Source organism: Xenopus laevis, chromosome 6S (assembly GCF_017654675.1).
Source record: "Xenopus laevis strain J_2021 chromosome 6S, Xenopus_laevis_v10.1, whole genome shotgun sequence".
Classification (NCBI taxonomy): domain Eukaryota; kingdom Metazoa; phylum Chordata; class Amphibia; order Anura; family Pipidae; genus Xenopus; species Xenopus laevis.
In genome coordinates this window covers 134,716,786-134,741,286 of record NC_054382.1, presented here as the reverse complement: position 1 = coordinate 134,741,286, position 24,501 = coordinate 134,716,786, and the positions used below count along the sequence as shown (strand labels likewise).

The following is a 24,501-nucleotide window of genomic DNA, read 5'->3' as shown; positions in this document are numbered from 1 at the left end:
TCATTTGTATAAACACCACATATATCTGTGTAATAATTGAATGTTTAACAAGGAATGTCCAGTAGCTAAAAGGAAATTGTACAAGTATATTGGCAGTAAGGAATCCATTCAGCAAATAAACCATAAAGTAAGAGGCTCATAGTTTGCCCATTATATGACAATAACCACTCAGCAAACATGTCTCCCAGAACAGATAAACAAAGAATGAATCCAGCAAGTCTCTGTCAGGAACTGCTCAGTATCAAACTCTGGACTTGCCTTTCATGCCACTGGAGGTCCTTTGTCTTGTTTTGTTCATTTGAGTTCCTGATATACCTCAGTCTTCTGCTTTACCTCTCCAAACATCTCATTATCCTCATCTGTTTCTCACAGTCCAATCCTGACCCTTTATAAGCCTGACCTTGACCTCTGCCCGGTGCTTGTTCATTAAGCTCTTCCCGTTACCTTGTTGTCTCTGTATTCTCTGATCCTGTGACCCACCTTGTTCCTTCCTGCCTTGTTCCTGTTCCCTAGTGCCCCTCCTTGCTCTGCTTGTGGACTCCCTGGTTCTGTCTCCTGGTCTGTCCCTCGACTTTGTTTGTCTGGCACCTTTACTGTTTTGCCTGTTTATGGACTGTTTACCTGCCTGCCGCTTTCTACTACAACTTTGTAAATACTTTGTGAACTCCATGAGTTGCAATCACTTCTAAGTTCATTAAATATTATTTCATCTTTATCATGGATTTGGATCTCAGTAAAGCTGTGTACAGGGTCGGACTGGGGGGCCCAGGGCCCACCAGGACTAAAGTCCAGGGCCCCTCGCTCCCTTACTATGACGCGCCAATCGTGCTTGGCGCTCCTGCGTGAAGGCGTAGCGGCGCTCCCCACTCCTAAATCAATAGGTGCCACGCGCATGTGCAGATGGCGCTGCACGGCGCCTGAAAAAAACTGTTTTTTCCCCCCAAATCTGATCAGGAGAGGGGACTGGCCAGGCTTTTCTCCCAGTGTCCGACACTGTCTGGCTGTGTATGGTTACACCCCAGTTACCTAGTCTTCAGGCTCTCAACTTCCCGGTACTCCACGATGTCTCCCCAGGGAAGACGTAACACTCTCTAATCTAACCACTTGTCCCAAACCTCTTATGAAAGATAATTCATTTGGTTTAGGGATTTATTTTTCAACTGTAACTGTCAGGAATCAGCAAATCCAGTAATGAGTGAAACATGGGGATCCTCACTACTAGGGAGATGCCTGGGAAATTATTCTGTGCCCCTAGGCAACCATTTGTCAGGAGAAAGAAAGAGGCTGATGTTCTTCTGCTTAGGAAAGATGTGAGAAAGGTTTCTAATTTTATTCCTAAGCAGAAGAACATCAGCCTCTTTCTTTCTCCTGACAACTTCCTTGACTACTTGCTGGTCAGACTGGTGGGAAACTGACCAGCAGGTGGCGCTGTTGAAACACAATTCATTCCTATTAACAGCACATGTATCCCTTAATATCTTGGAATAAAAACAAAATAAATAATGAATGTACATTGCAACATTTCCTAGACTAACCCCCTCATCCATTTTACATATACTAATTTTAAATGTTTACGTATCCTTTAAGGGATTATTTTATAGGTCAGCTGCAATGCACTACAGATACACACATGGACCCATGCAGTTGCTTTTCTGCCAAAGACTCTGCATATAAAACATCAATCACACACAATACAAAGTACATGTTTTTTTTATTATGTCTTTATAGCAACACAGTATTTTGTATATATCTGAGCACATGATTATGAAGAGTCTGACCTTGATTACAATTATGTTTGAAAAGAAAGAGAAAGGCTTAGAATGCACTTTCTGTTAAAGCTCCAGAAGATTCCCCCGAACTCTCCAGAAGAACTGCAGGATGAGAAAGAAGAATCAAGCTCAAAACAGACAATATTTAAAGCCCTGCTTCAGCGAATAAACTATTTTCATAGTACATAGTTTTTTGTAGTACAGGTATGGGATCTGTTATCTGGAAGACCAGTAACATAAAGAAAAATTTAAAAAAAAATTGTCTCAAGGCACCAAGGCAGTTTTAACTTTCGATTCGTTAAGTCTTTATGAAGAACTTACTTACCAATTCTTTTCTTGTGCTCCTCTTCAGAAATGGCAACAGTGGCTCTTGATTTCTCCTCACTGGATATCTCCTATAGAAGGCAGGGAGGAGAAATCGAGAGCCGCACGATGGATTGTCGCCCTGTCGCCATTTCTGAAGAGGAGAGAATCGCTAAGTAATTTCTTAATAAAGACTTAATGAATCAAAAGTAAAAACTGCTTGGTGGTTTTTTTTCCGTTAAGTACAAACAATTTTTTTTTAATGTTACTGGTCCTTTAACCTAAAATATAATTAATCCTTATTGGAAGCAAAACCAGCCTATTGGGTTTATTTAATCTTTACACGATTTTCTAGCAGACTTAAGGTATGAATATTCAAATTACAGAAATATCCATTATCCAGAAAACCCCCAGGTCCCGAGCATTCTGGATAATAGGTTCCATATGTGTAGTATGTGCTACTAAATAATACTAAATAGAAAATTGCCATTTTTTTAGTACTAAGATATATGACAATGTGGTTGGATTCTTTAATAAGGGAACTCATTATTATATAAATGATATGTTGGTTCTGATGATTCCACTAAGAACTAAGACACACTCTTATTTAGTCTCACTATTAATTTACTAGTGAAAGGGACGTTAAACCCACATTTTTGCCTTATGAATAGTGATGGGCAAAACTGCCACCTTTTGCTTCCCTTTTATAACTTTATCAATATAACTGCAGAAATATTAGCAAAACTTATTTTGCAACAATGCATTAGCGTTTATAGGAAGGCGAAATTACATATGGCTGGCGTTGACCTTGATGCAACGGTGTCAGGCACTTTGAGGTTGCGCGATGATGGAGAGCTCAACCCAATCCAATGAAAAAAAACTTATTATTACCCAGAAGACTCTTCCCTTGCATTAGGGTCAGTAGAGCAATTGCAAAATAAAAATCCAGATGATCAAAAGTGGTTTATTAAGCCCATATACATCAAAAAAGGGCAACGTTTATCAAGTCTTGACCGAAACTTTGCCCTTTTTTGATGTATATGGGCTTAATAAACCACTTTTGATACAACTTTAACAATAAGGTGTGCATCAAGGCACGTTGAGGTTCATGAGTCAGTTCTATAAACAAAAAAGTTGTTCCCTGAAATGTATAAGGTGTGGACTGAGTTGGGAGACCAATACATTCCTGTTCCTGAGGGTTGTTGGAAGAACTATGGCGAATGTAGACCTGCAGGGACTTTGTTGGTGGAAGTTGACATTGTTGGGGGTAGAAATGTTTAGGGCAATTAGATAGCTTGGCTGAGTGGTGGACACACTGGCGAGAAGTTGTGTAAGGGGTCATACAAAATAAGCTGTGACTGATGTTTGTGGGGAAAATTCTTGGACTAGGTTGCTGGAGATAAATACATGGAATATGTTGGGTGTATCGAGTAGAATTAAGGCAAAGGCAACGGGACATTTACAGTTTTTCTTGAAAACGTTTCACCACTCATCCGAGTGGTTTCTTCAGTTCAACTGTTGAAGCCATTTGGATAAGTGGTGAAATGTTTTCCAGAAGAAAAGAACTCTAAATGTCCAGTTGCCTTTGACTTAATTCTACTAGATACAGTACAGTATATCATGACCTGGATAAATGAGAATCTTCATAGACAATATAGACTCAACTATACCTCACTACATTTTCTGCTCACTCTACCACCTACTGTCCATGAAAAAAACAGAAAACAAGGCACCCATCCTTAGCAAGGGTTGTATTATGATTAGCTGTCAATCAGTAAGAAAGGAGGGTGAGGGACTTGGGGCAGATGCCTGAGGTCTTTTATCCTCATGAATATCATCACTGTCATTATTTACATCATTTTCTTTACTGCTTCTGAACATAATATACCCAAATATTGCTCAGCTTAATGAAAAGATACTGAGCATCTCTTCCGCCTCATTCACAATGGCAAATGATCTACATTTATTGAAATAAAATGAAGAGATTCTGTCTGAGGCTTGTAGCAATCCTTACCCTCCTGATGAATAGATTCCTCCCCATAAACCTCCACTTCACAGAGCTGGAGAAACTCTGATCTCCCGGGAATAACCACACTCACATACCGGCCATCCATCCCATTACAGAACTGAGTGATGGTGGCTTGGGAGACATCAGTAATAGTGCCGCATCTGGGGAATAAGACATTCAATGGATAAGGAAGAAGGCAGCAGATATCTAACACTGGAGGAGGACATGACCTCAGTTGAGGTTCTTCTGCTAAATGTATCTACTCTCTGTCTCCAAGGGTATACTGTATATTTATTAGTTCAATAGATACTGCACAATAATCAAAATTTGGCCTTTTGGAAACAAAATTCGGACTTACCTGCCTAGACATTGGTTTCATTATTTTTTTTTAAGAAGCAACAATCTGTTATGCCCCAAGTGGAAGCAATAAAGCCTATATCTAGGCAACTTCAAAGATCAACTGCTATACTACTGATCTTTCTGTAATTTGGTTCATCATTCCTTAGGGCCACTAAATAACATTTAAACACCCAGAACATTTTAGAAATGAATAATTATTTAATAAGAGATTTTAAACCAATAGCAACATTTCTAAAAAAATAGGGTAGGATTAAGATAAAGGATAAGTAAAACTTTAAAGTAAGTGAATGCAAAATGGGTGAGGGGCTTATTCTAAGAAATTTTGAAATGTACATTCATTATTTATTAATAATAATTAATATTAAAGATATTAAGGGATACATGAGCTGTTAATATGAATGAATTTTGTTACAACAGCGCCACCTGCTGGTCAGTTTCCCACAGTCTGACCAGCAAGTATTCAAGGAAGTTGTCATATTAAAAGTACATGTATCCCTTAATATCTTGGAACAAAAACAAAATAAATAATGAATATATATTGCAACATTTCTTAGAATAGCCCCCTCATACATTTTACATTCACTTATTTTAAAGGTTTAATTATCCTTTAAATATCTTGTTATGAAATATCCACAGATTGAAATAAATCTAATCATTGTTACACGGTGTAATATGGTCTCTGTATCAATGTTTCCCCTTCCAAGTGTCTCCAAATACACCTTCTACCCTACCCTAAAAGCAATCTGGCATTGGGTAGGAAGTGCAACTAATAACTCATGAGAGGACATCATGGCCAAAGAGAGACAAGGATTGTGGAGTCCAGGTAAGAGGGAGGAAGCAGTGGAAACTTCCAGAGGACAATGATATTTGCTAGAACTTCTAAACGTAATAATATTCAAAGGTGACAATTCCCCTCCCCAACATAAAGAGAGCGGCCATTGACTCTACCGTGGAATCTAGTAAGATGAGTAATTACTTACTGGGTTCCACTATCCATTTGTATTACACTTTTCTGCTCAGATAGGAGAGGAGGAGGAGAGGAAAGTTAATGGAGATTCTTGAGACTTACACTGGGTTGTTGTTATGTGCTGAATCTCCAACACGGATCTCAGCTCCCAACAATCGTTTATGGCAACAGTCCATCCTGTTCACTATGACCACTGTCTCAATCTTGTGTCTCTTCTTCAGGTCCAACTGCCACCATGGAGCAAAGTCTTCTTTGGTGTGGGCACACGGATGTCTAGCATAATTTGTCTCTTTATTCCCATCAACGGCTGTTTGAGCATTGGGTGGAGGAACAAGCGGATAAACTGAGCTTTGGTTGACGCTGACACCTTCTGATCTTGCCAAATTATTTGCTAAAATAAACCAACAGAGAACGACAGTTTTTCATATACTGTAGTGAAAGTGAAACCTGCACCATTGTCAGCTGATCAGGAACAAAAACCCCCAACTAAAGCCTCGACAGTTGCTGTTGATGGTGATAGGACCAGCTCCTGGATCAGCTTTGTAATGAAAGATAATTTGAGTAATACTTTGCCTATTTCTCTCTTTCTAAAAAAGGAACCTAATCTTTTCTTGAAGCTATCTAATGTATCTGCCAGTAAAGCAGCCATGGAGAAGGAGTTCCCCAACGTCACACCTCTCACTGTATAAATCAATTCCTGTAATCTGAATGTAACCTTTGTGTCTGCTGGAAGGACCTGCTGGTGAGCAAAGTACAGTATCAGAGAGTTTATTGTGTGGTTCCTTGTAAACAAACAAAATAACTTTCATTTGTCCAAGACAAATGATCCACATGGTTATACTCACAAATCCAGAAATGGCAGTTAAGATTTTAAAGTGCCACTACATTCAGGCGGAGACAGCAAAATGTGACACCATGTGGAAGCAATTTGGATAGTTGAAGATACACTTGTAGGATGAACTGTCCCAACGTGGTCTGGATCCCATACAGTGGAATGATTAGGGAGAATGATCCAAACCTGATTCCCTATCCAGTCCCTTCACTCAAGAGGCTAGGGGAGAGCTACTCCCTACTACAATTCTAGTTGGAGCACAGGCTGCTTGTTCTATTTAACCTCTCTATCTTACTCTTCTAAAGAGAGCTATGAAATGATCTAATCTGTCACTGACTAAAGGTGGCCATAGATGTTAAGATTTTTAAAAGATATCCTTTTTATCGTAAGACTAAGATTATCTTGAAACGATCTTTAAATATACGATTTGCCATCACCTAAAAAGACCATTTCAAGCGATATTGTCTCGTTGAAGCCAGGGAAACTGGTTAGCTGCCTGCTTGGCCCTGCAAACAGTTGGACAATTTTCACTGTGGACACATTTCACTGTGAACGATGAACATTTTCTAACTTGGCCGACCGATTTTCTGACCGATGTTGGACGAAAAATCATTTGGTGCATAATTGTTCAGTGAACACTAAACTCAAGATAATTTGATTGATTCATTGGATTGCACCAAAATTGTTTGTAAGGGAGAGAAAAATGTTATAGTCTATGGCCTCCTTAAGCCTCATTCATGGGGTTCCTGTTGGGGAATTATCACTGGGGTACTGGTCCTTCTAGGGCAACTTGGCTTTACTGGGCCTTGTTGTAATATTGTTGTAATATTGTAATGTTGTAATTTACTGGGCCTTGAAATATGTAAAGAAGTAGATTAGATGTAAAGAAGTAGATTAGATGCCCATTAGATACATGGGCATCTGTCCAGCAACTAGGGAGATAAGGAAGGGTAGGGATTAAACATCCATATTAAACCATATTAAGCCATATTAAACCTATGGGTTCCTACATACAGTGGATTGATATGCCCCATTTCCAGTGTAAGCAGTCCCAACTTTTCCATCCTTTCCTCCCATTCACTTTATCAGCTTAGTTGCTCTTTGTACTTTCCCTATTAATATCCCTTTTAGGCACTGGAAGTCAAAACTGCAGAGCATATTCTAGAGGGGACTGTATCCGCACTGTGTAAAATAGAAGAATGACCCTCTCTGCCTGTGAGTCTGTATCTGTTTTAATACAGGACAATAACTTGCTGTTCCTTGCAGCTGCAGGCATTGCTTGCTAAAACCAAATTTATTATTCACAAAGACCCCAGGTCGTTCTTCATCAAGTAAGTACATTAGCTGGAACGTGGGGATGCAACAGTTCTAAACTGAGGGCTGTTGGGATTGGTAATATTACATGGAAAGGAAACTGGCTACAGCTACAGCAGGGGTGCCCAAAAGTTAGATTAGGATCTACCAGTAGACTTTTAACTGGTGATCAGTAGATCTCAAGATCTTGTCACCGATCAGCTTGTCTAAATCACCCTCCTGTTTCATTCTTTTCATTCAGATATTTACTGGGTTAAGGTAACATTAGAAATAGTTGTTAAATTATATAACAATATACATTTTCTAATAAATCAGTATTTAAGTATTATTTTCCATGGAACAGAATGCTAACAATGCTTTTATAGATGTAGATCATAATGGGACAACATCACTAAAAGTAGACCCCGCATTAGTAAAGTATGGCCACTCCTGGGCTACAGGATCATGTAGGTGGTTTTCAATGGAAGATTCTCTACTTGGACCAGGATTCTTAGTGTGGTGTAGCAGGGTCAAGTATTGGGGCCACTTTTATTTAATGACTTGGGGCACTGCTTGCATATAGATCTGGGCCATGTGACAGCCTGGGCAACTAACTGACAGCTGAAGGTGTTGAAAACTATAAGGTAATGCATTTGATATAAAGCAACTTATAACTTGCCAACAGACTCTGTCAAGAGCTCTCACCATCTTCTGTAGTAGATTCCTCCCCATAAACCTCCACTTCACAGAGTGTGAGATATTCTGCCCTTCCAGGAATCACCACACTCACATAGCGACCCTCCATCCCATTGCAGGGCAGAGTGATGGTGGCTTCTGAGACATCATGGATGGTGCCACATCTGGGTGGAAAAAGAAATTACATTAATTCCAATGATGTTTATTGGCCCTGTTATTAGCCTGTGGTAGGACCCAAACAAGATATCTCTGGAATAAAAAATTCAAAATACTCCAGTGTTGGACATATACTCATTAAATAGTGATGCACAATGTTTTAATAAAAGTTGTTTTATAAAACAATTTCATTTTACATTTGTTTTTTTGGGACCTCAGAGTAAGAAATCAATGAGTTGACTCACACTGGGTTATCATCAACTGCAAAATTTCCAACACGGATTGTGGCTCCTCTCAGACGATCACTGTGTCCATCCATCCTGTTCACTATGACCACAGACTGGACATTGTACCTCTTCTTCAGGTCCAGCCGCCACCAAGCTGGATTGTCCTTATTGGTATGGCTACAGGGGCTTTTATGGAGATCTGTCACTTTGATGCCATCAACAGCTCTGTCTGCAATAAACTGGGGTCCATTCATGAAGTTGGAGCTTTGCTGGACTTCTCCTGATCTCGCCCAATTCATTTCTACAACTTTAATTGTAATTTTGCATTAAAACCAGGTAAAAGGAGGTGACGTTCACTAGCTTTTCAGATGGCAATTAAAAAAAATATATATACTGTTACCCCCAACTGGAGTGAGGGCTCTATTAGCCCACACCTTTGGTTGGGGATAATATTTTTGCAAAAAACCCCAATACTGCACTGCAATATACTGAAGCTTCTTCTGCTATATTCACAATGATCCTTGTCTTTCATGACTAATTATCTTCATTTATTGAAATAAAATGAAGAATTCAGTACCTAACAATCCTTACCTTCCTGATTCTGAGATTCCTCCCCATAAACTTCCACTTCACAGAGTGTGAGATATTCCTTTCTCCCGGGAATCACCACACTCAAATAGCGACCCTCCATCCTCTTACAGAACAAAGTGATGGTGGCTTGGGAGACATCAGTAATGGTGCTGCACCTGGGGTATGAGATAATTCATAAATTAAAAAAATCGTAACATAGTTACTAAGGCTGAAAAAAGAATAAATAAGCTAATAAGCTATTTATAACCTCCCTAACTGCTAGGTGATCCAGAAGAAAACTCAGTTTCAAGACTCTCCAATTTGCCTCAGAGGGGGAAAATTTCCTTTCTGACTCCAAGATGCAATCCAGTCCCTGGATCAACTTGTACTATGAGCTATCTCCCATAACCCTGTATTCCCTCACTTGCTAAACACCATCCAACCCCTTCTTATACCTATCTAATGTATCAGCCCCTGATTCACTTCCCAGCTCTTCCTGTAACACCCCTTTCCCTCCTCTAATCTCATTGGCTCCCTCCTGTCTGCTGGGAGGAGCTACTGGTGAATAAAGCATCCGACCCTTCCTTATACCTATCTAATGTATCAGCCTGTACCACTGATTCAGGGAGACAATTCCACATCTTCACAGCTCTCACTGTAACAAACCCCTTCCCAATATTTAGCTGGAACCTCTTTTCTTCTAATCGGAATGGGTGACCTTGTGTCAGCTGGAAAGACCTACTGGTAAATAAATCATTAGAGCTTTTATTATACGATCTCCTTATATATTTATACAAAGTTTTCATATCACCCCTTAAGCGACTCTTCTCTAGCGTGAACAAACCCAACTTGACCAGTCTTTCTTCATATCTGAAATTTTCCATTCACTCTGACAGCTTATTTTCCCTTCTTTGGACCCCCAGGTCCTTTTCCATTATGGATTTGCCTAGTGCAGTCCCATTAAGGGTATAAGTGGATATTGTTACATCCCAGGTGCAGGACTTTACATTTATCAACATTGAATCTCATTTGCCACTTAGCTGCCCAGATTGCCACTGTTCCAAGCATCCCATGGGGCCAACTTACAGTTTGGAAACCATTGTGATTGGTTGAGTGCAGATGTAAGCAGCGCCATGGCCTATTGGAACTTAGCTCTGAGACTGCAGTCAGCTTCTGATACAATGGGGACAAGAGCTAAGGTGGTGAGTGGGTACCTTCAATAATTGAGGTTGAAGCAGGGGGAGGTGGGGCAGAACAGAACTATCAGAATAGCCAGGGGCAGTTTATTAAGGGAATAGCAGAAGCAGCACTTCTCCTTACAAAAACAGAGAACTTGGCACTCACACAGGATTGTTGTTTTCTGATGAATCTCCGACCCGAATCTCTGCTCCTTTCAGTCGCTCACTGCAACAATCTCCCCTGTTCACTATAATCACAGACTTGACCTTGTAACGTTTTTTCAGGTCCAGCTGCCACCAAGGTTGATAATCTTGATTGGTGTGGGTACATGGACCCTGATGGAGATCTGTCAGTTTAATTCCATCGATAGCTCTTCCAGCCGTTAACGCAAAAGCATGGTTATAGTCTGAGCTTTGTTTGGCTTCCCCAGATCTTGCCAGGTTCACTTCTAAAACTATAATTAGAAATGAATATTAAAAAATATTCCCTTCTATGTTTTTCATCTCTTGTTCTACTGCATCACCAGGGTTGGCAAGAAGCTGGCCCTCGCCAACCCAGGACCTCCTCTTCCTTTGGGAACTGTGGCTGCTCCCCCAGCAATCACATTTGCAAGAAGTTAAGTAAGCAGTACATATAAGGTATGTGGTGTACAGCAGGGACCCCCCGATGGCAGCCCCAGTGGGTCCCGGAAACCCCACTCCAACACTGCGCATCACCTTTAAGCAAGCTACTCTGAGTTCTCCATCTTGCCCTGCTGTTTTCATCTTTCTTACTATCGTCATCAAGATTCACCCAAGGATGTCAGTGGTTGCCCCTATATATCTCTTATAGTTACTTGCTCAATTGTACCGTAATTAAATTTGACCATAATATGAAAGAACAATATCTTAGACTATTCCAGAAATAAAATACACTCTGGCTACTGAGTGTAGGTGCCGTTTCTCACTTTAGCTCATCAATGCTTATATTCTTTATACTAGTATCTATGTATTATGTACTTTTAAGAGACATATAAGGGTGCAAAACTGCTCTTTCCAAGCTTGTGCCTTACCTTCTTGAGCAGTCGATTCCTCCCCATAGACTTCAAGTTCACAGAGTGTGAGATATTCCTTGCGCCCTGGAATAACCACACTCACATACCGACCTTCCATCCCATTGCAGAACAAGATGTTTGTTGTTTGAGAGACGTCTTTGATGGTGCCACATCTGGCATAAAGGAAAGGCAATTCATTAATATGCCAACATGGTTTAGTTCTGATAGGCCAGTGGTTGTTGATTTTTTTCAATTCAAACCCCCTTAAAGGTCCATTCTTTTAATTCATGAAATAGGTACAGATGTAGAATCTGTTTCTATATGTATCATGGTAGGATAGCAAAAACATATTTAACCCAAATCACCCAACTGACCCAAGCTGAACTTTTTAGGTATATATAGTACAAAAAGTGGTCACACCCCCCAGTTCTCACCTTAAAGGGCATGCAACGGCAAAAAAAATAAAATCCCATTTTTAATTTCTTTAATGAAAAAGAAACCTATCTCCAATATACTTTAATTCAAAAATGTGTACCGTTTTTATAAGAAACCTGACTGTATGCAGTGACATTCTCCCTTCATTTACTGCTGTGGATAGGAATTGTCAGACGGTCCCTAACTGCTCTGCAGGGAAACAATCATACTTATGTACAGCAGGGGGAGCCCCCACCTTACTTCCCAGCCATGCAGAACTCAAGCAGCTTTGTTTATGATGATCCCTAAGCAGCCCAGACCACACTGAGCATGTGCACAGTCTTGGTCTTGCAAAGATGTATAACAAAGTTACAAGATGGTGACCCCCTGTAGCCAAGTTTGAATTCATAAATCATTTGTTTGATTAGGCTTGTGGTGCAGTAAATTCATGTTTATATTTAGTATACAAAATACAGCATTTCTAGCCTTATTCTATTTTACACTTTACATGCCCTTTAACTGACCTTCATGCAGAGGGTCCCCTGCCACTGTTCCAAGCATCCCATGGGGCCAACTTACAGTTTGGAAACCATTGTTATTGGTTGAGTGCAGATGTAAGCAGCGCCATGGCCTATTGGAACTTAGCTCTGAGACTGCAGTCAGCTTCTGATCCAATGGGGACAAGAGCTAAGGTGGTGAGTGGGTACCTTCAATAAATGAGGTTGAAGCAGGGGGAGGTGGGGCAGAACAGAACTATCAGATTAGCCAGGGGCAGTTTATTAAGGGAATAGCAGAAGCAGCACTTCTCCTTACAAAAACAGAGAACTTGGCACTCACACAGGATTGTTGTTTTCTGATGAATCTCCGACCCGAATCTCTGCTCCTTTCAGTCGCTCACTGCAACAATCTCCCCTGTTCACTATAATCACAGACTTGACCTTGTAACGTTTTTTCAGGTCCAGCTGCCACCAAGGTTGATAATCTTGATTGGTGTGGGTACATGGACCCTGATGGAGATCTGTCAGTTTAATTCCATCAATAGCTCTTCCAGCCGTTAACACGAAAGCATGGTTATAGTCTGAGCTTTGTTTGGCTTCCCCAGATCTTGCCAGGTTCACTTCTAAAACTATAATTAGAAATGAATATTAAAAAATATTCCCTTCTATGTTTTTCATCTCTTGTTCTACTGCATCACCAGGGTTGGCAAGAACCTGGCCCTCGCCAAACCAGGACCTCCTCTTCCTTTGGGAACTGTGGCTGCTCCCCCAGCAATCACATTTGCAAGAAGTTAAGTAAGCAGTACATATAAGGTATGTGGTGTACAGCAGGGACCCCCCGATGGCAGCCCCAGAGGGTCCCGGAAACCCCACTCCAACACTGCGCATCACCTTTAAGCAAGCTACTCTGAGTTCTCCATCTTGCCCTGCTGTTTTCATCTTTCTTACTATCGTCATCAAGATTCACCCAAGGATGTCAGTGGTTGCCCCTATATATCTCTTATAGTTACTTGCTCAATTGTACCGTAATTAAATTTGACCATAATATGAAAGAACAATATCTTAGACTATTCCAGAAATAAAATACACTCTGGCTACTGAGTGTAGGTGCCGTTTCTCACTTTAGCTCATCAATGTTTATATTCTTTATACTAGTATCTATGTATTATGTACTTTTAAGAGACATATAAGGGTGCAGAACTGCTCTTTCCAAGCTTGTGCCTTACCTTCTTGAGCAGTCGATTCCTCCCCATAGACTTCAAGTTCACAGAGTGTGAGATATTCCTTGCGCCCTGGAATAACCACACTCACATACCGACCTTCCATCCCATTGCAGAACAAGATGTTTGTTGTTTGAGAGACGTCTTTGATGGTGCCACATCTGGCATAAAGGAAAGGAAATTCATTAATATGCCAACATGGTTTAGTTCTGATAGGCCAGTGGTTGTTGATTTTTTTCAATTCAAACCCCCTTAAAGGTCCATTCTTTTAATTCATGAAATAGGTACAAATATAGAATCTGATTCTATATGTATCATGGTAGGATAGCAAAAACATATTTAACCCAAATCACCCAACTGACCCAAGCTGAACTTTTTAGGTATATATAGTACAAAAAGTGGTCACACTCCCCAGTTCTCACCTTAAAGGGCATGCAAAGGCAAAAAAATAAAATCCCATTTTTTACTTTCTTTAATGAAAAAGAAACCTATCTCCAATATACTTTAATTCAAAAATGTGTACCGTTTTTATAAGAAACCTGACTGTATGCAGTGAAATTCTCCCTTCATTTACTGCTGTGGATAGGAATTGTCAGACGGTCCCTAACTGCTCTGCAGGGAAACAATCATACTTATGAACAGCAGGGGGAGCCCCCGCCTTACTTCCCAGCCATGCAGAACTCAAGCAGCTTTGTTTATGATGATCCCTAAGCAGCCCAGACCACACTGAGCATGTGCACAGTCTTGGTCTTGCAAAGATGTATAACAAAGTTACAAGATGGTGACCCCCTGTAGCCAAGTTTGAATTCATAAATCATTTGTTTGATTAGGCTTGTGGTGCAGTAAGTTCATGTTTATATTTAGTATACAAAATACAGCATTTCTAGTCTTATTCTATTTTACACTTTACATGCCCTTTAACTGACCTTCAGGCAGAGGGTCCCCTGCCACTGTTCCAAGCATCCCATGGAGCCACTTTACAGTTTGGAAACCATTGTGATTGGTTGAGTGCAGATGTAAGCAGCGCCATGGCCTATTGGAACTTAGCTCTGAGACTGCAGTCAGCTTCTGATCCAATGGGGACAAGAGCTAAGGTGGTGAGTGGGTACCTTCAATAAATGAGGTTGAAGCAGGGGGAGGTGGGGCAGAACAGAACTATCAGATTAGCCAGGGGCAGTTTATTAAGGGAATAGCAGAAGCAGCACTTCTCCTTACAAAAACAGAGAACTTGGCACTCACACATGATTGTTGTTTTCTGATGAATCTCCGACCCGAATCTCTGCTCCTTTCAGTCGCTCACTGCAACAATCCCCCCTGTTCACTATAATCACAGACTTGACCTTGTAACGTTTTTTCAGGTCCAGCTGCCACCAAGGTTGATAATCTTGATTGGTGTGGGTACATGGACCCTCATGGAGATCTGTCAGTTTAATTCCATCGATAGCTCTTCCAGCCGTTAACACGAAAGCATGGTTATAGTCTGAGCTTTGTTTGGCTTCCCCAGATCTTGCCAGGTTCACTTCTAAAACTATAATTAGAAATTAAAATTAAAAAATATTCCCTTCTAGGTTTTTCATCTCCTGTTCTGCGGCATCACCAGGGTTGGCAAGAACCTGGTCCTCGCCAACCCAGTTACATAAGCAGTACATATAAGGTATGTGGTGTACAGCAGGGGGCCCCCAGATGGCAGCCCCAGTGGGTCCCGGAAACCCCACTCCAACACTCTTCTTCAAGTCCAGCTGCCACCAAGGTCTAGTGTCATTATTGGTGTGTGCACATGGATATGTAGAGATATCTGTCTCGTTGCTGCCATCAGTAGCTCTTTCAGGGGCGAATTGTGGTCCATTGAGGTAGAGGGAGCTTTGCCTGGCCTCTCCATTTATTGCCAGGTTCATCTCTGAAACTTATATTATATTATAACATTACAAACTGTCCTACCTGGAAACCATGCATTTGTTTACTGGTCAAATTGGCTGGATTGAAAACCAAACAGCAGCACCACCATCATCATCATCTCAATAGCAACAAGAGAAATAGCTGAGTGCAGGAGAATAGAGGGTCAATTAGGTGCTTGGACTGACACCCAATTTCAATATATTTGTGATTGCTCACTGGGTAGCAAAACTACATGTAGTAGATTTTGTTGTTAATCACAAACATGTCTTGATCAATATACTGTATGCTACACCTTTTACATTTAAAACAAATTATATATTTATTTTTATTCTATTTTTGCCAGAAATCAAATTTTTGGATTTTTTGGATTTTCTTTTCCTCAAAAGTTCTGTTAAAAAGTACTGCATCTCAGGATTCTTAAAAGGTATGAAGGTATTAATCTGAAACATGCCAAAAATAGTTTTTTCTATTAGATTTTCTATTTTGGTTATCATAATTAGGTCCCTATATGTGCTATGTAATATTAAGTCCCTCTGTCAGCCCACTGAAAATTAGGCATTCATATTTCGGATTCACGATATCATGGATTTGAATGAATCTGAGCTTTTTTTTTGGCAGGATTCAGATCCTGTGACTAGATTCAGACCATTGATCGACTGAGGATGCCTATTTTTTTTAAACTTTTTAAAAATGTTTCCCCTGTAATTTAGCTAATTTGAATATGAATATAAATTAGGGGTTGTATTTGGTTTGTGATTTGGTTTAACACTTTGTGGAGGATTTGGCCAAATTACAGAAACAAAACATAAAAGGTGTTTGGTGCATCCCTAATTCTTATTTCAGATTTGTAGGTTCAGGTTCATTTTTGGGATTATGGAGTCTTTGGTTAGATAGATTCCCATCCTAGCATCTGTAGGAACATCTGTAAATGCATTTCATGTCAACTAAATTGAGGGCCAGGGTGGCATCTACTCAACAAATTCAACCAAAGTGACTTCCAGTAGACCTTACCTTCCTGCCTTGGAGATTCCTCTCCATAAACCTCCACTTCACAGAGTGTGAGATATTCTGCCCTCCCAGGAATCACCACACTCACATAACGACCCTCCATCCCCCCGCAGAACAGATTGATGGTGGCTTGGGAGATATCAGTGATGGTGCCACACCTGAAGATTAGAAAGAGTAAAAAACAGAATCTAAACAACAGAACACAAAATTATATTAATTTGTTTGAAGTCTATTACCAAGTGCAAATTTGCGTTTTCCAAAATCCAGTGTTGTTGCACTCCCTACAAAATGTTCTGGCTGCCACTCAGTTCAAAGAATGTAGCACTATAAAAATGTTGTGCCTCTTTTTAAAATGTAAATCTTTAGGACCAGGATCAAAACGTCCATAGTAATCCTATCCTTACTTAGAGGGGTTGTTCACTTTTGAACTATTTTTTAGAATGTTGTAGAGAGTGATGTTTTTTTTATTATTAGTGGTTTTTAAAATTATCTTTTTGTTCAGCAGTTTACAGTTTCAGCAATGTGGTTTTAGGGTCAACATTACTCCAGCTTCCAGTCTGTGATTTGAATGAGAAATTGAACTATGAATAGGGGAGGGTCTTAATAGAAAGATAAATAATAAAAAGTAACAATAATTGTATCCTCAAAAAGTAATAGTTTTTTGGCTGCCTATTAAAAACTGGAATGAGTCAGAAGAGGAAAGCAAATATTTCAAAAACTGTGAAAGAATTGAAACGTTGCTAAAAATTGGTTATTCTATAACTAAAAGTTAATTCAAAGGTGAACCATCCGTTTAAGGCCTTGTCCAATGAATTCCAATGCCCCAGCTTTATAGCCTTATTCCATAGACAGTGCACCGGCATTGGGAGACACGCCTAAACTAAGGTTCTCATCTCTAACAGGGGACAGTAATTTAAGCTGAAATTCAGAGAGGATTTGAAACCTCAAACAAAGAGAGTAGAGTAGATTCTGCCTATGACTAAGTGCTGGGTAAGCATGAAACGCGTTAGGCGTTAGAGGGATTACTATACATGTTTTTTAACTACTGATGTGAATAAAATATATTTTTTTATTGAATAGCATGTTTTGGAGAAATTATTGAGATTAGAGTTAGAAGATATACAGGCTGATATGCAGAGAAAGTAACTTGTGGGACCTTTTCTGTAGGGCTCTCCTTATGGCAAAGAAAGTTAAGAGAAAGATCATGTAGAAGGTATCTGGGACTCACACTGGGTTGTTGTTTTGTGGGTATTTTCCAATGCGAATCTCAGCTCCTCTCAGGCGTTCACTGCAACAGTCCATTCTGTTCACTATGACCACCTTCTCAATCTTGTACCCCTTCTTCAGGTCCAGCTGCCACCATGCTGGATTGTCCTGCTTGGTGTGAGTACACAGCCTTTCATGGTAATTTGTCTCTTTAATGCCATCAACAGCTTTATTAGCAATAGTCTTTGGGAGGAAGTTTGAGCTCTGTTTGACTTCTCCTCTTCTTGCCAGATTTATTTCTGTGATTGTTCAAATAACATGACATTAATAAACTGCTCCTTCTGAACCAGGAACAAAACAGACAGACTGAGACCAGGACAATGGATCTGCTGTGACCTCATTGCTTTAAAAATATGAAAATCTGCCCAATATTGGGTTTCTGGCACCTACCATTTTGATTCTTAACTTCTTCTCCAGATACATCTATTTCGCAGAGTTGAGTATATTCAAGCTGCTCAGGAATACTCACACTCACATACCGACCCACCATCCCCTTACAGGGTAGAGTGACTGTGGTTTGTGAGACGTCAGTGATGTTGCCGCATCTAAAAAAAGAACATCTGGCCTGGTAAATGGCAGTAGAATAAAGGGAAACCTTTAATCTGAATTTACAACAAACTCAGCAATGGATGCCTAGACTAGGGCCAATAATGACTTAACACAAGGCTTTTGGAGAAGTGGAAAAGCGGTGGCCATGTATTGTAAGATGATAGATATGTGGGTACCAGAAGTTCTTTATAATGAAAGATTAGACAGATTAAGTTTCAGTCGTTCTTTAAACTGAAACAGACATAGTTTTTATAACCTACACCTATGGAATACAAGCAAAAAGATTATAGATAGTGACATACATAGGAGAGATGAATATTGGAAGCAGATCAGCCATGTTTGTCCAAGTAAGACAGGGTAATGGATTTCCTTTCTATCTCTTGTCACTTGCATCTAACTGTGTAGGCTGGACAGATATCTGTTGGCCATAACCAGTATCCTAACAAACATTTGGAAGATTTAGTCTTGTCTTACCTCACACTAGACTTAAAGGGCCCTAAAAACAACTATAAACATGTACTTAAGCCTTTTCTTCACCACAATTCACTGCATGCTGGAAGCGTCTTTCCTGGAATTGAGTTTTACCTGAAGGACCAATAATGTACAAATTCTAGGCCACCTTACAAAGGCCTAGATTCCCACTGAATAAATTAATAAATGAAGACAACATAGAACACTAATGATACCCAAAAAGAGTATTTTAGCTGGTGTTTTAAAACTGGACTATCAAAATTAAATTGATGAAAAAAACATATCTTCAGCGCAAGTCTATTGGAAAATATGGAATTGAATAGATGTCTATCCCATGAAATTGGGTCTGACCCAATAATATATGCTTTTGGAAGGTTATGTCCTACTCACAGACAATACAGAGACAAAGGTAAAAGAAGACGAGGAAAACTCACACTGGGTTGCTACTGTCTGCTGAATCTCCAACATGAATCTTGGTTCCAATCAGACACTCCAAGCAACAGTCCCCTCTGTTCAGTATGGTCAACGACTCAACCTTGAACCTCTTATTCAGGTCGAGGTGACACCAACTAGAATTGCCATTACTCCTGTTGGTGCATGGGTGTGCAAAAATGTTTATCTCCTTATTGTCATCCATGGAAATTCCAGTACCGTGTCGAGATCTAAATTTGGATCTTTGCTCATTTCCTATTGAGTATGTCTGCTTCCAATCTAAAGGAACTGAAAAGCAATTTTAGACTGACAGCTGTCTCTGCTGAAAGTTATACAGTAAGATAGTGGCTGCACTTTAAATAATAATAATGCTGCTCATTGGAATGTCATATCCAACCCTTTCACAGCAGGTAGTGGAATGCATTGTACTTGGCATCTCTTAATGCAGAATATCACAGAATTTCATAGGATCAGACTAACCCCAAAAGTGGTATAAAAACAGTTCTGTCTTCATTAGATCAAGAAAAGTGAGAGGGTTGTGAGTTTTGCAATGGCTCTTTGGGAGCAGAACAGTACACTAAGTACCATGTAAGTGAAGGTTTGGGACTCCTGACATTCAGTGGTTTGCATCTTTAGTTTTTGGACCTGGGCTGAACAAGGTCAAAAGGAATTAAACCAAAATAACCTTTCAAAACACCATAATCCTGATGTTTTTTCATTGAGGGATTGGCACCCTTCTAACGCCACCAACCAAAAAGATACCACCCAGAACTACAAAGCAGAACATATGGGTGAAAGCCTGCAAAGTTTAGTGATTAAACTGTAACATTGTGGGTGTTATAGCAGTTGGAATTTTCTTAGTCAAGTCGTCAACTTCCAACCAAATGAATCCAACCAATTGGACTACATTGCAAAACAAATCTCTGTAGGGAAGTGCAAAAACGGATACTATTGTGCAGTACCCTTAAATTTGTATATTAAAGTGCCAAGTGCAACACACTGTGCTGTGTTAATTACATGAAACTTGGTTAAAAAGTGTCATGTGCTGCAGACCCTTCAGGTAAGTTAGACCAAGGATGGTAAATTGCCTACTCACCAGATTTTCAAAGTTTGTACACATCATGCAAACTGGTGCTGACTCAAAGGTGTCCTCCAGTATTCACACAATGTTCATGAAAAGAAGAAACATATGATAGTGCAGACATATTTATTAAAAATTAATGTGCTCCAGTAACTGGGTATACTCACAAGATCCGTAAATACAATGTATATGTATGAGTACAAATTAGCACAAAAAAAAGAGCGGTGACGCTCGAAACATGTCATGTTTGTGAATAGAGACACTTTTTGCAGCAGTACTTCTGGCCTTATTTGTACCCATATCTATACATTAGATTTACGGATTGATTGCTGTGGATGGAATCAGGGTATTGAGCTACTTGAAGTGGAGTCTCAAGGGTAAAGATATCACAGTGTGCTAACTGACAAAATAACATGAAATTGAGAACGTTGTACAATTAAAATTGTTAAAGGTGTTTCACATGGAGAGCCACGCTTCTTCAGAAGGAAAATTACTAACCCCACCCTCACTCCAACCAAAGAAAAATTCAGGTTTCATTTACTTATGGTGAACAATTTGTGGCAGAATTTGCATATTCAATTATATGGCCAATCATAAGCTCTCCCTAATGTTACCTTAAACTATGGACCTACCTATTTTGAAACCATTTTACAATAAGGCAAGGGTCCCCCATGCACACGCCCCAAACGAGGGGCACACCCAAGTCCCAAAAACACAAAAGTTGAAGAAAGTTAAAAAGCTGTCAAGTCTATGTTTAAACTATGAGGTTGTAAACTATTCAGTTCAAAAATCCAAACAGTCTCTCTTTGCCTAATTAATCTGTCTCCTCCTTTAAAACTGGCAGGTATTTATTCAAGAACTAAAAACATTGTACCCTTAGGATCACTATTGTGGCTCTCTTTATATTGTCTGGAAACACTTTGTTTCGTTTTAGTTATATTGCGGATGTTCTCACCGATTCTCCTTCCTACAGTTATTTTGGTTCTACCCATGTACATATTTTTGCAAGGATATAAAATCAAATATACAACATAAATAGAGGAACAATTAGTAAAAATGTCTATTCTAGGAAGCTCATTGCTTATATATATTTTTGGGCATAACATATGACTAAGCACCACATCTATTCTTTTGACATTTGAAGGTGCCTTTTAAACCAAAGTGGTGTCCTCATGTCTCCTATATCTCCAAATCCTAGATGGGGCTAACATGTTTTTGATGGTCCGTGCCCTCCTAAAAGACTTCATTACCTTGTAGACAACTGATGGTCTGAACCCATCCCATGAGCGCAAAGGTCAACAAAAGCCTGATACACGTCATCCTAATGAAATAGAAACAGCGCAGTCATGAATGGATATCAAGAGTTCTGTTCCCTGATATGCAAAAAAAAAACATTATAGAAGTACAAAAATATAGACAACAGAAATATGTCAATTGAGAAAAAAAAAAAGACTGGCCAGGTTTGGTTGTTTTTATTGGAGAAGAGGTGCTTAAAGGAGTTGTTCACCTTTAAATTAACTTTTAGTATGATGCAGAGAATGATATTCTGATAAAATTTGCAATTGATTTTCATTTTTTATTATTTGTGGTTTTTGAGTTATTTAGCTTTTTATTCAGCAGCTCTCCAGCTTGTAATTTCTGCAATCTGGTTGCTAAAGTCCAAATTCCCCTAGCAACCATGCATTGATTTGAAAAGATACTGGAACATGAATAGGAGAGGCCTGAATAGAAAGATGAGCAATAAAAAGTAGCAATAACAATACATTTGTAGCTTTACAGAGCATTTGTTTTGTTTTTTTAGATGATGGTTAGTGATGGGCGAATTTATTCGCCAGGCGCGAATTCGCGGCGAATTTGCGCGATTCGCGGCAGGCGAATAAATTCGTGAAACGCCCGCGAAAATTTGCCGAAAAAATTTGCCGGCGCCAAAAAATTTTTTTTTTCAAAAAAACGGACGTCAAAAACGAGACGCCGGCGCCGTTTCGCGAATTTTTCACCGTTTCGCGAATTTCGCACGAAATTCGCGAATTTTTCGGCGAAGCGAAACGGCGCAAATTCGCCCATCACTAATGATGGTCATTAACCAGTGACCCCCATTTGAAAGCTGGAAAGAAGAAGAAAAATCCAAATAATTCAAAAACTATAAAAAAGGCCGTTGTAAAAGTTGCTTCGAATTGACCATTCTATAACATATTAAAAATTAACGTAAAGGTGAACCACTCATTAATAAATTAAATGATAAGTAAACCTTTAAATTAAGTGAATGTATAATGGATGAGGGGGCTATTCCAAGCACTTTTGTATTGTTCTTTCATTATTTATTTTGTTTTTATTCCAAGATATTAAGGGATACATGTGCTGTTAATATGAATGAATTTTGTTACAACAGCGCCACCTGCTGGTCAGTTTCCCACCAGTCTGACCAGCAAGTAGTCAAGGAAGTTGTCAGGAGAAAGAAAGAGGCTGATGTTCTTCTGCTTAGGAAAGATGTGAGAAAGGTTTCTAATTTTATTCCTAAGCAGAAGAACATCAGCCTCTTTCTTTCTCCTGACAACTTCCTTGACTACTTGCTGGTCAGACTGGTGGGAAACTGACCAGCAGGTGGCGCTGTTGTAACAAAATTCATTCATATTAACAGTACATGTATCCCTTAATATCTTGGAATAAAAACAAAATATATACTAAATATAAATTACATTTAAGTGCTTAGAATAGAACCCTCATTCATTTTACATTTACTTATTTTTAAAGTTTACTTATCCTTTACCGATACCATAAACCCTGTGTTGGCTTATTCAAGGTACATTTCAGTATGAATTAGACTTCAAATTCATCAGATGGACAGTTGGATTAATGTTTTTAGGTATTTATTTTAATAATGGTCCTCTATGGGCCCTACAGAATCTGAGAGTCCCGGTCAGTTCTCCTAATGTTGATCTGAATTAGCCCTAAAATGCACTTAATGAAAAGACAAGTAATCCTTTAAAATATGTTAATATAAGATGGATAAGGGGGCTATTCTAAGCAATTTACATTCATTATTATTTTTTTTAATTTCTTTTATTTCTTCTAGTACACAAATGACACCAATAAGTAACAATTAAAGATGATGACAAGACTAAACACCATTTATAGGAATATGTTCCAGTCAATTCAAAGGTTTTCTACTAATAAATAACAATAATAATAGACATTAGGATTAATAATAAATTATTTCAATTAGAAATAAAGAGTGCAGAGATCTCACCTTGCGGGTCCAGTATGTATCTGCCTCTCAGATAGGACCCAGTGCTGGGTATAAATACTTGTTATGATGTGCTGGTATAACCCCCCTAATAAATTTATGATTCACCCTTGGCGTATCTATCTTTTTTTAAAGGCAATGTTCCTCTTTTGTGGTTTTCACATTTTGTAACTGTCAGCAAACACAACATCAAAACATCAAGTTGCTCATAATAGTGATGTGCAGCTTCAATTATAATCACTTCATTAAACAGCCATGATTTATAGTATAAGACTAAAATTTGAACTGGAAGCAATCATTAACTTTAAAATGTCAACCCTGTTGGAGCTCCCCGTATGGCTCAATTTCAAACCCAACTGCAAGAGCGCCTGGGAGTGTGTTGGGGACCTCCTTAATTGAGAAAGGTTTTGAGTAATTTGTGGATAACAGACTGTGCAACTCTAGGCAGGGTCAGTCACAAGCAAAGCAAATAAAGTTCTGTCTTGCATAAACAATTACAAAGAAACATAGTTTTCCATCTTTATAGATCCCTGGTAAGGCCTCAGCTTGAGTTTGGGGGGCAGTTATGGGCCCCAGCCCTTAAGAAGGATATAGTAAACTGGAGAGAGTGCAGAGACATGTAAATAGGGATGGAAGATTTAAATTATGAGGATAGGCTGTCAAGTTTGGGGTTGCTGTCTTTGCAAGATTTAAACTATTAAGAAAGACTAAAACAGAGGACAGATAATAGGGGATTTGTTCAAATTGAAAAGAAGAAAGGAGAGAGAGAGAAGAGGTTGAACATGATGGAATTTTCAGAAACCAAATTAACTAGGAAACTCATTATATCCTTCTGTTATTCAGCTGCTGGTTTTGTTTTGGAATCTCTGGCAAATCAAAATTATTGCAAAAATTACATTAATAAAACACATCAACCTATACGTGGGAATTGACCACATAGAGAAGCATTTAGAGAATAAATAGAGAATCATCTACATAATCAGTATTGCAAGGATGGGAAATATTATACAATGAAATTTAATTCTGTTTT

The 24,501-nt window shown here is 39.2% G+C and overlaps 1 protein-coding gene across 4 annotated transcripts; it reads right to left on the bottom strand.

Moving 5' to 3' along the window:
* Positions 1-1,694: 1,694 nt before the first annotated feature.
* fucolectinloc100491211.S (fucolectin uncharacterized LOC100491211 S homeolog) lies at positions 1,695-23,562 on the bottom strand. 4 transcript variants are annotated; one of them, XM_018268536.2, is made up of 17 exons: positions 23,475-23,562; positions 21,478-21,548; positions 19,149-19,425; positions 18,085-18,239; positions 17,657-17,933; positions 16,432-16,586; positions 14,764-15,052; positions 13,531-13,685; positions 12,645-12,933; positions 11,412-11,566; positions 10,526-10,814; positions 9,203-9,357; positions 8,630-8,918; positions 8,238-8,392; positions 5,510-5,798; positions 4,087-4,241; positions 1,695-1,871 (listed from the first exon to the last, which is right to left on the bottom strand). In XM_018268536.2, the coding sequence occupies exons 2-17, from the start codon at positions 21,545-21,547 to the stop codon at positions 1,816-1,818; spliced, it is 3,210 nt and encodes a 1,069-aa protein (XP_018124025.2). In that variant the 5' UTR covers position 21,548; positions 23,475-23,562; the 3' UTR covers positions 1,695-1,815.
* Positions 23,563-24,501: the final 939 nt, after the last annotated feature.

Excerpts from the sequence above, each read along its gene's own strand:
- fucolectinloc100491211.S (XM_018268536.2), bottom strand. The coding sequence starts at position 21,547 with ATGACGTGTATCAGGCTTTTGTTGACCTTTGCGCTCATGGGATGGGTT. Across the intron at positions 18,240-19,148 it reads GCAGACAGTAGCAACCCAGT|ATGCGGCAACATCACTGACG; the intron begins GTGAGTTTTCCT and ends TTCTTTTTTTAG. Across the intron at positions 12,934-13,530 it reads GGAATCGACTGCTCAAGAAG|TTTTAGAAGTGAACCTGGCA; the intron begins GTAAGGCACAAG and ends TTCTAATTATAG.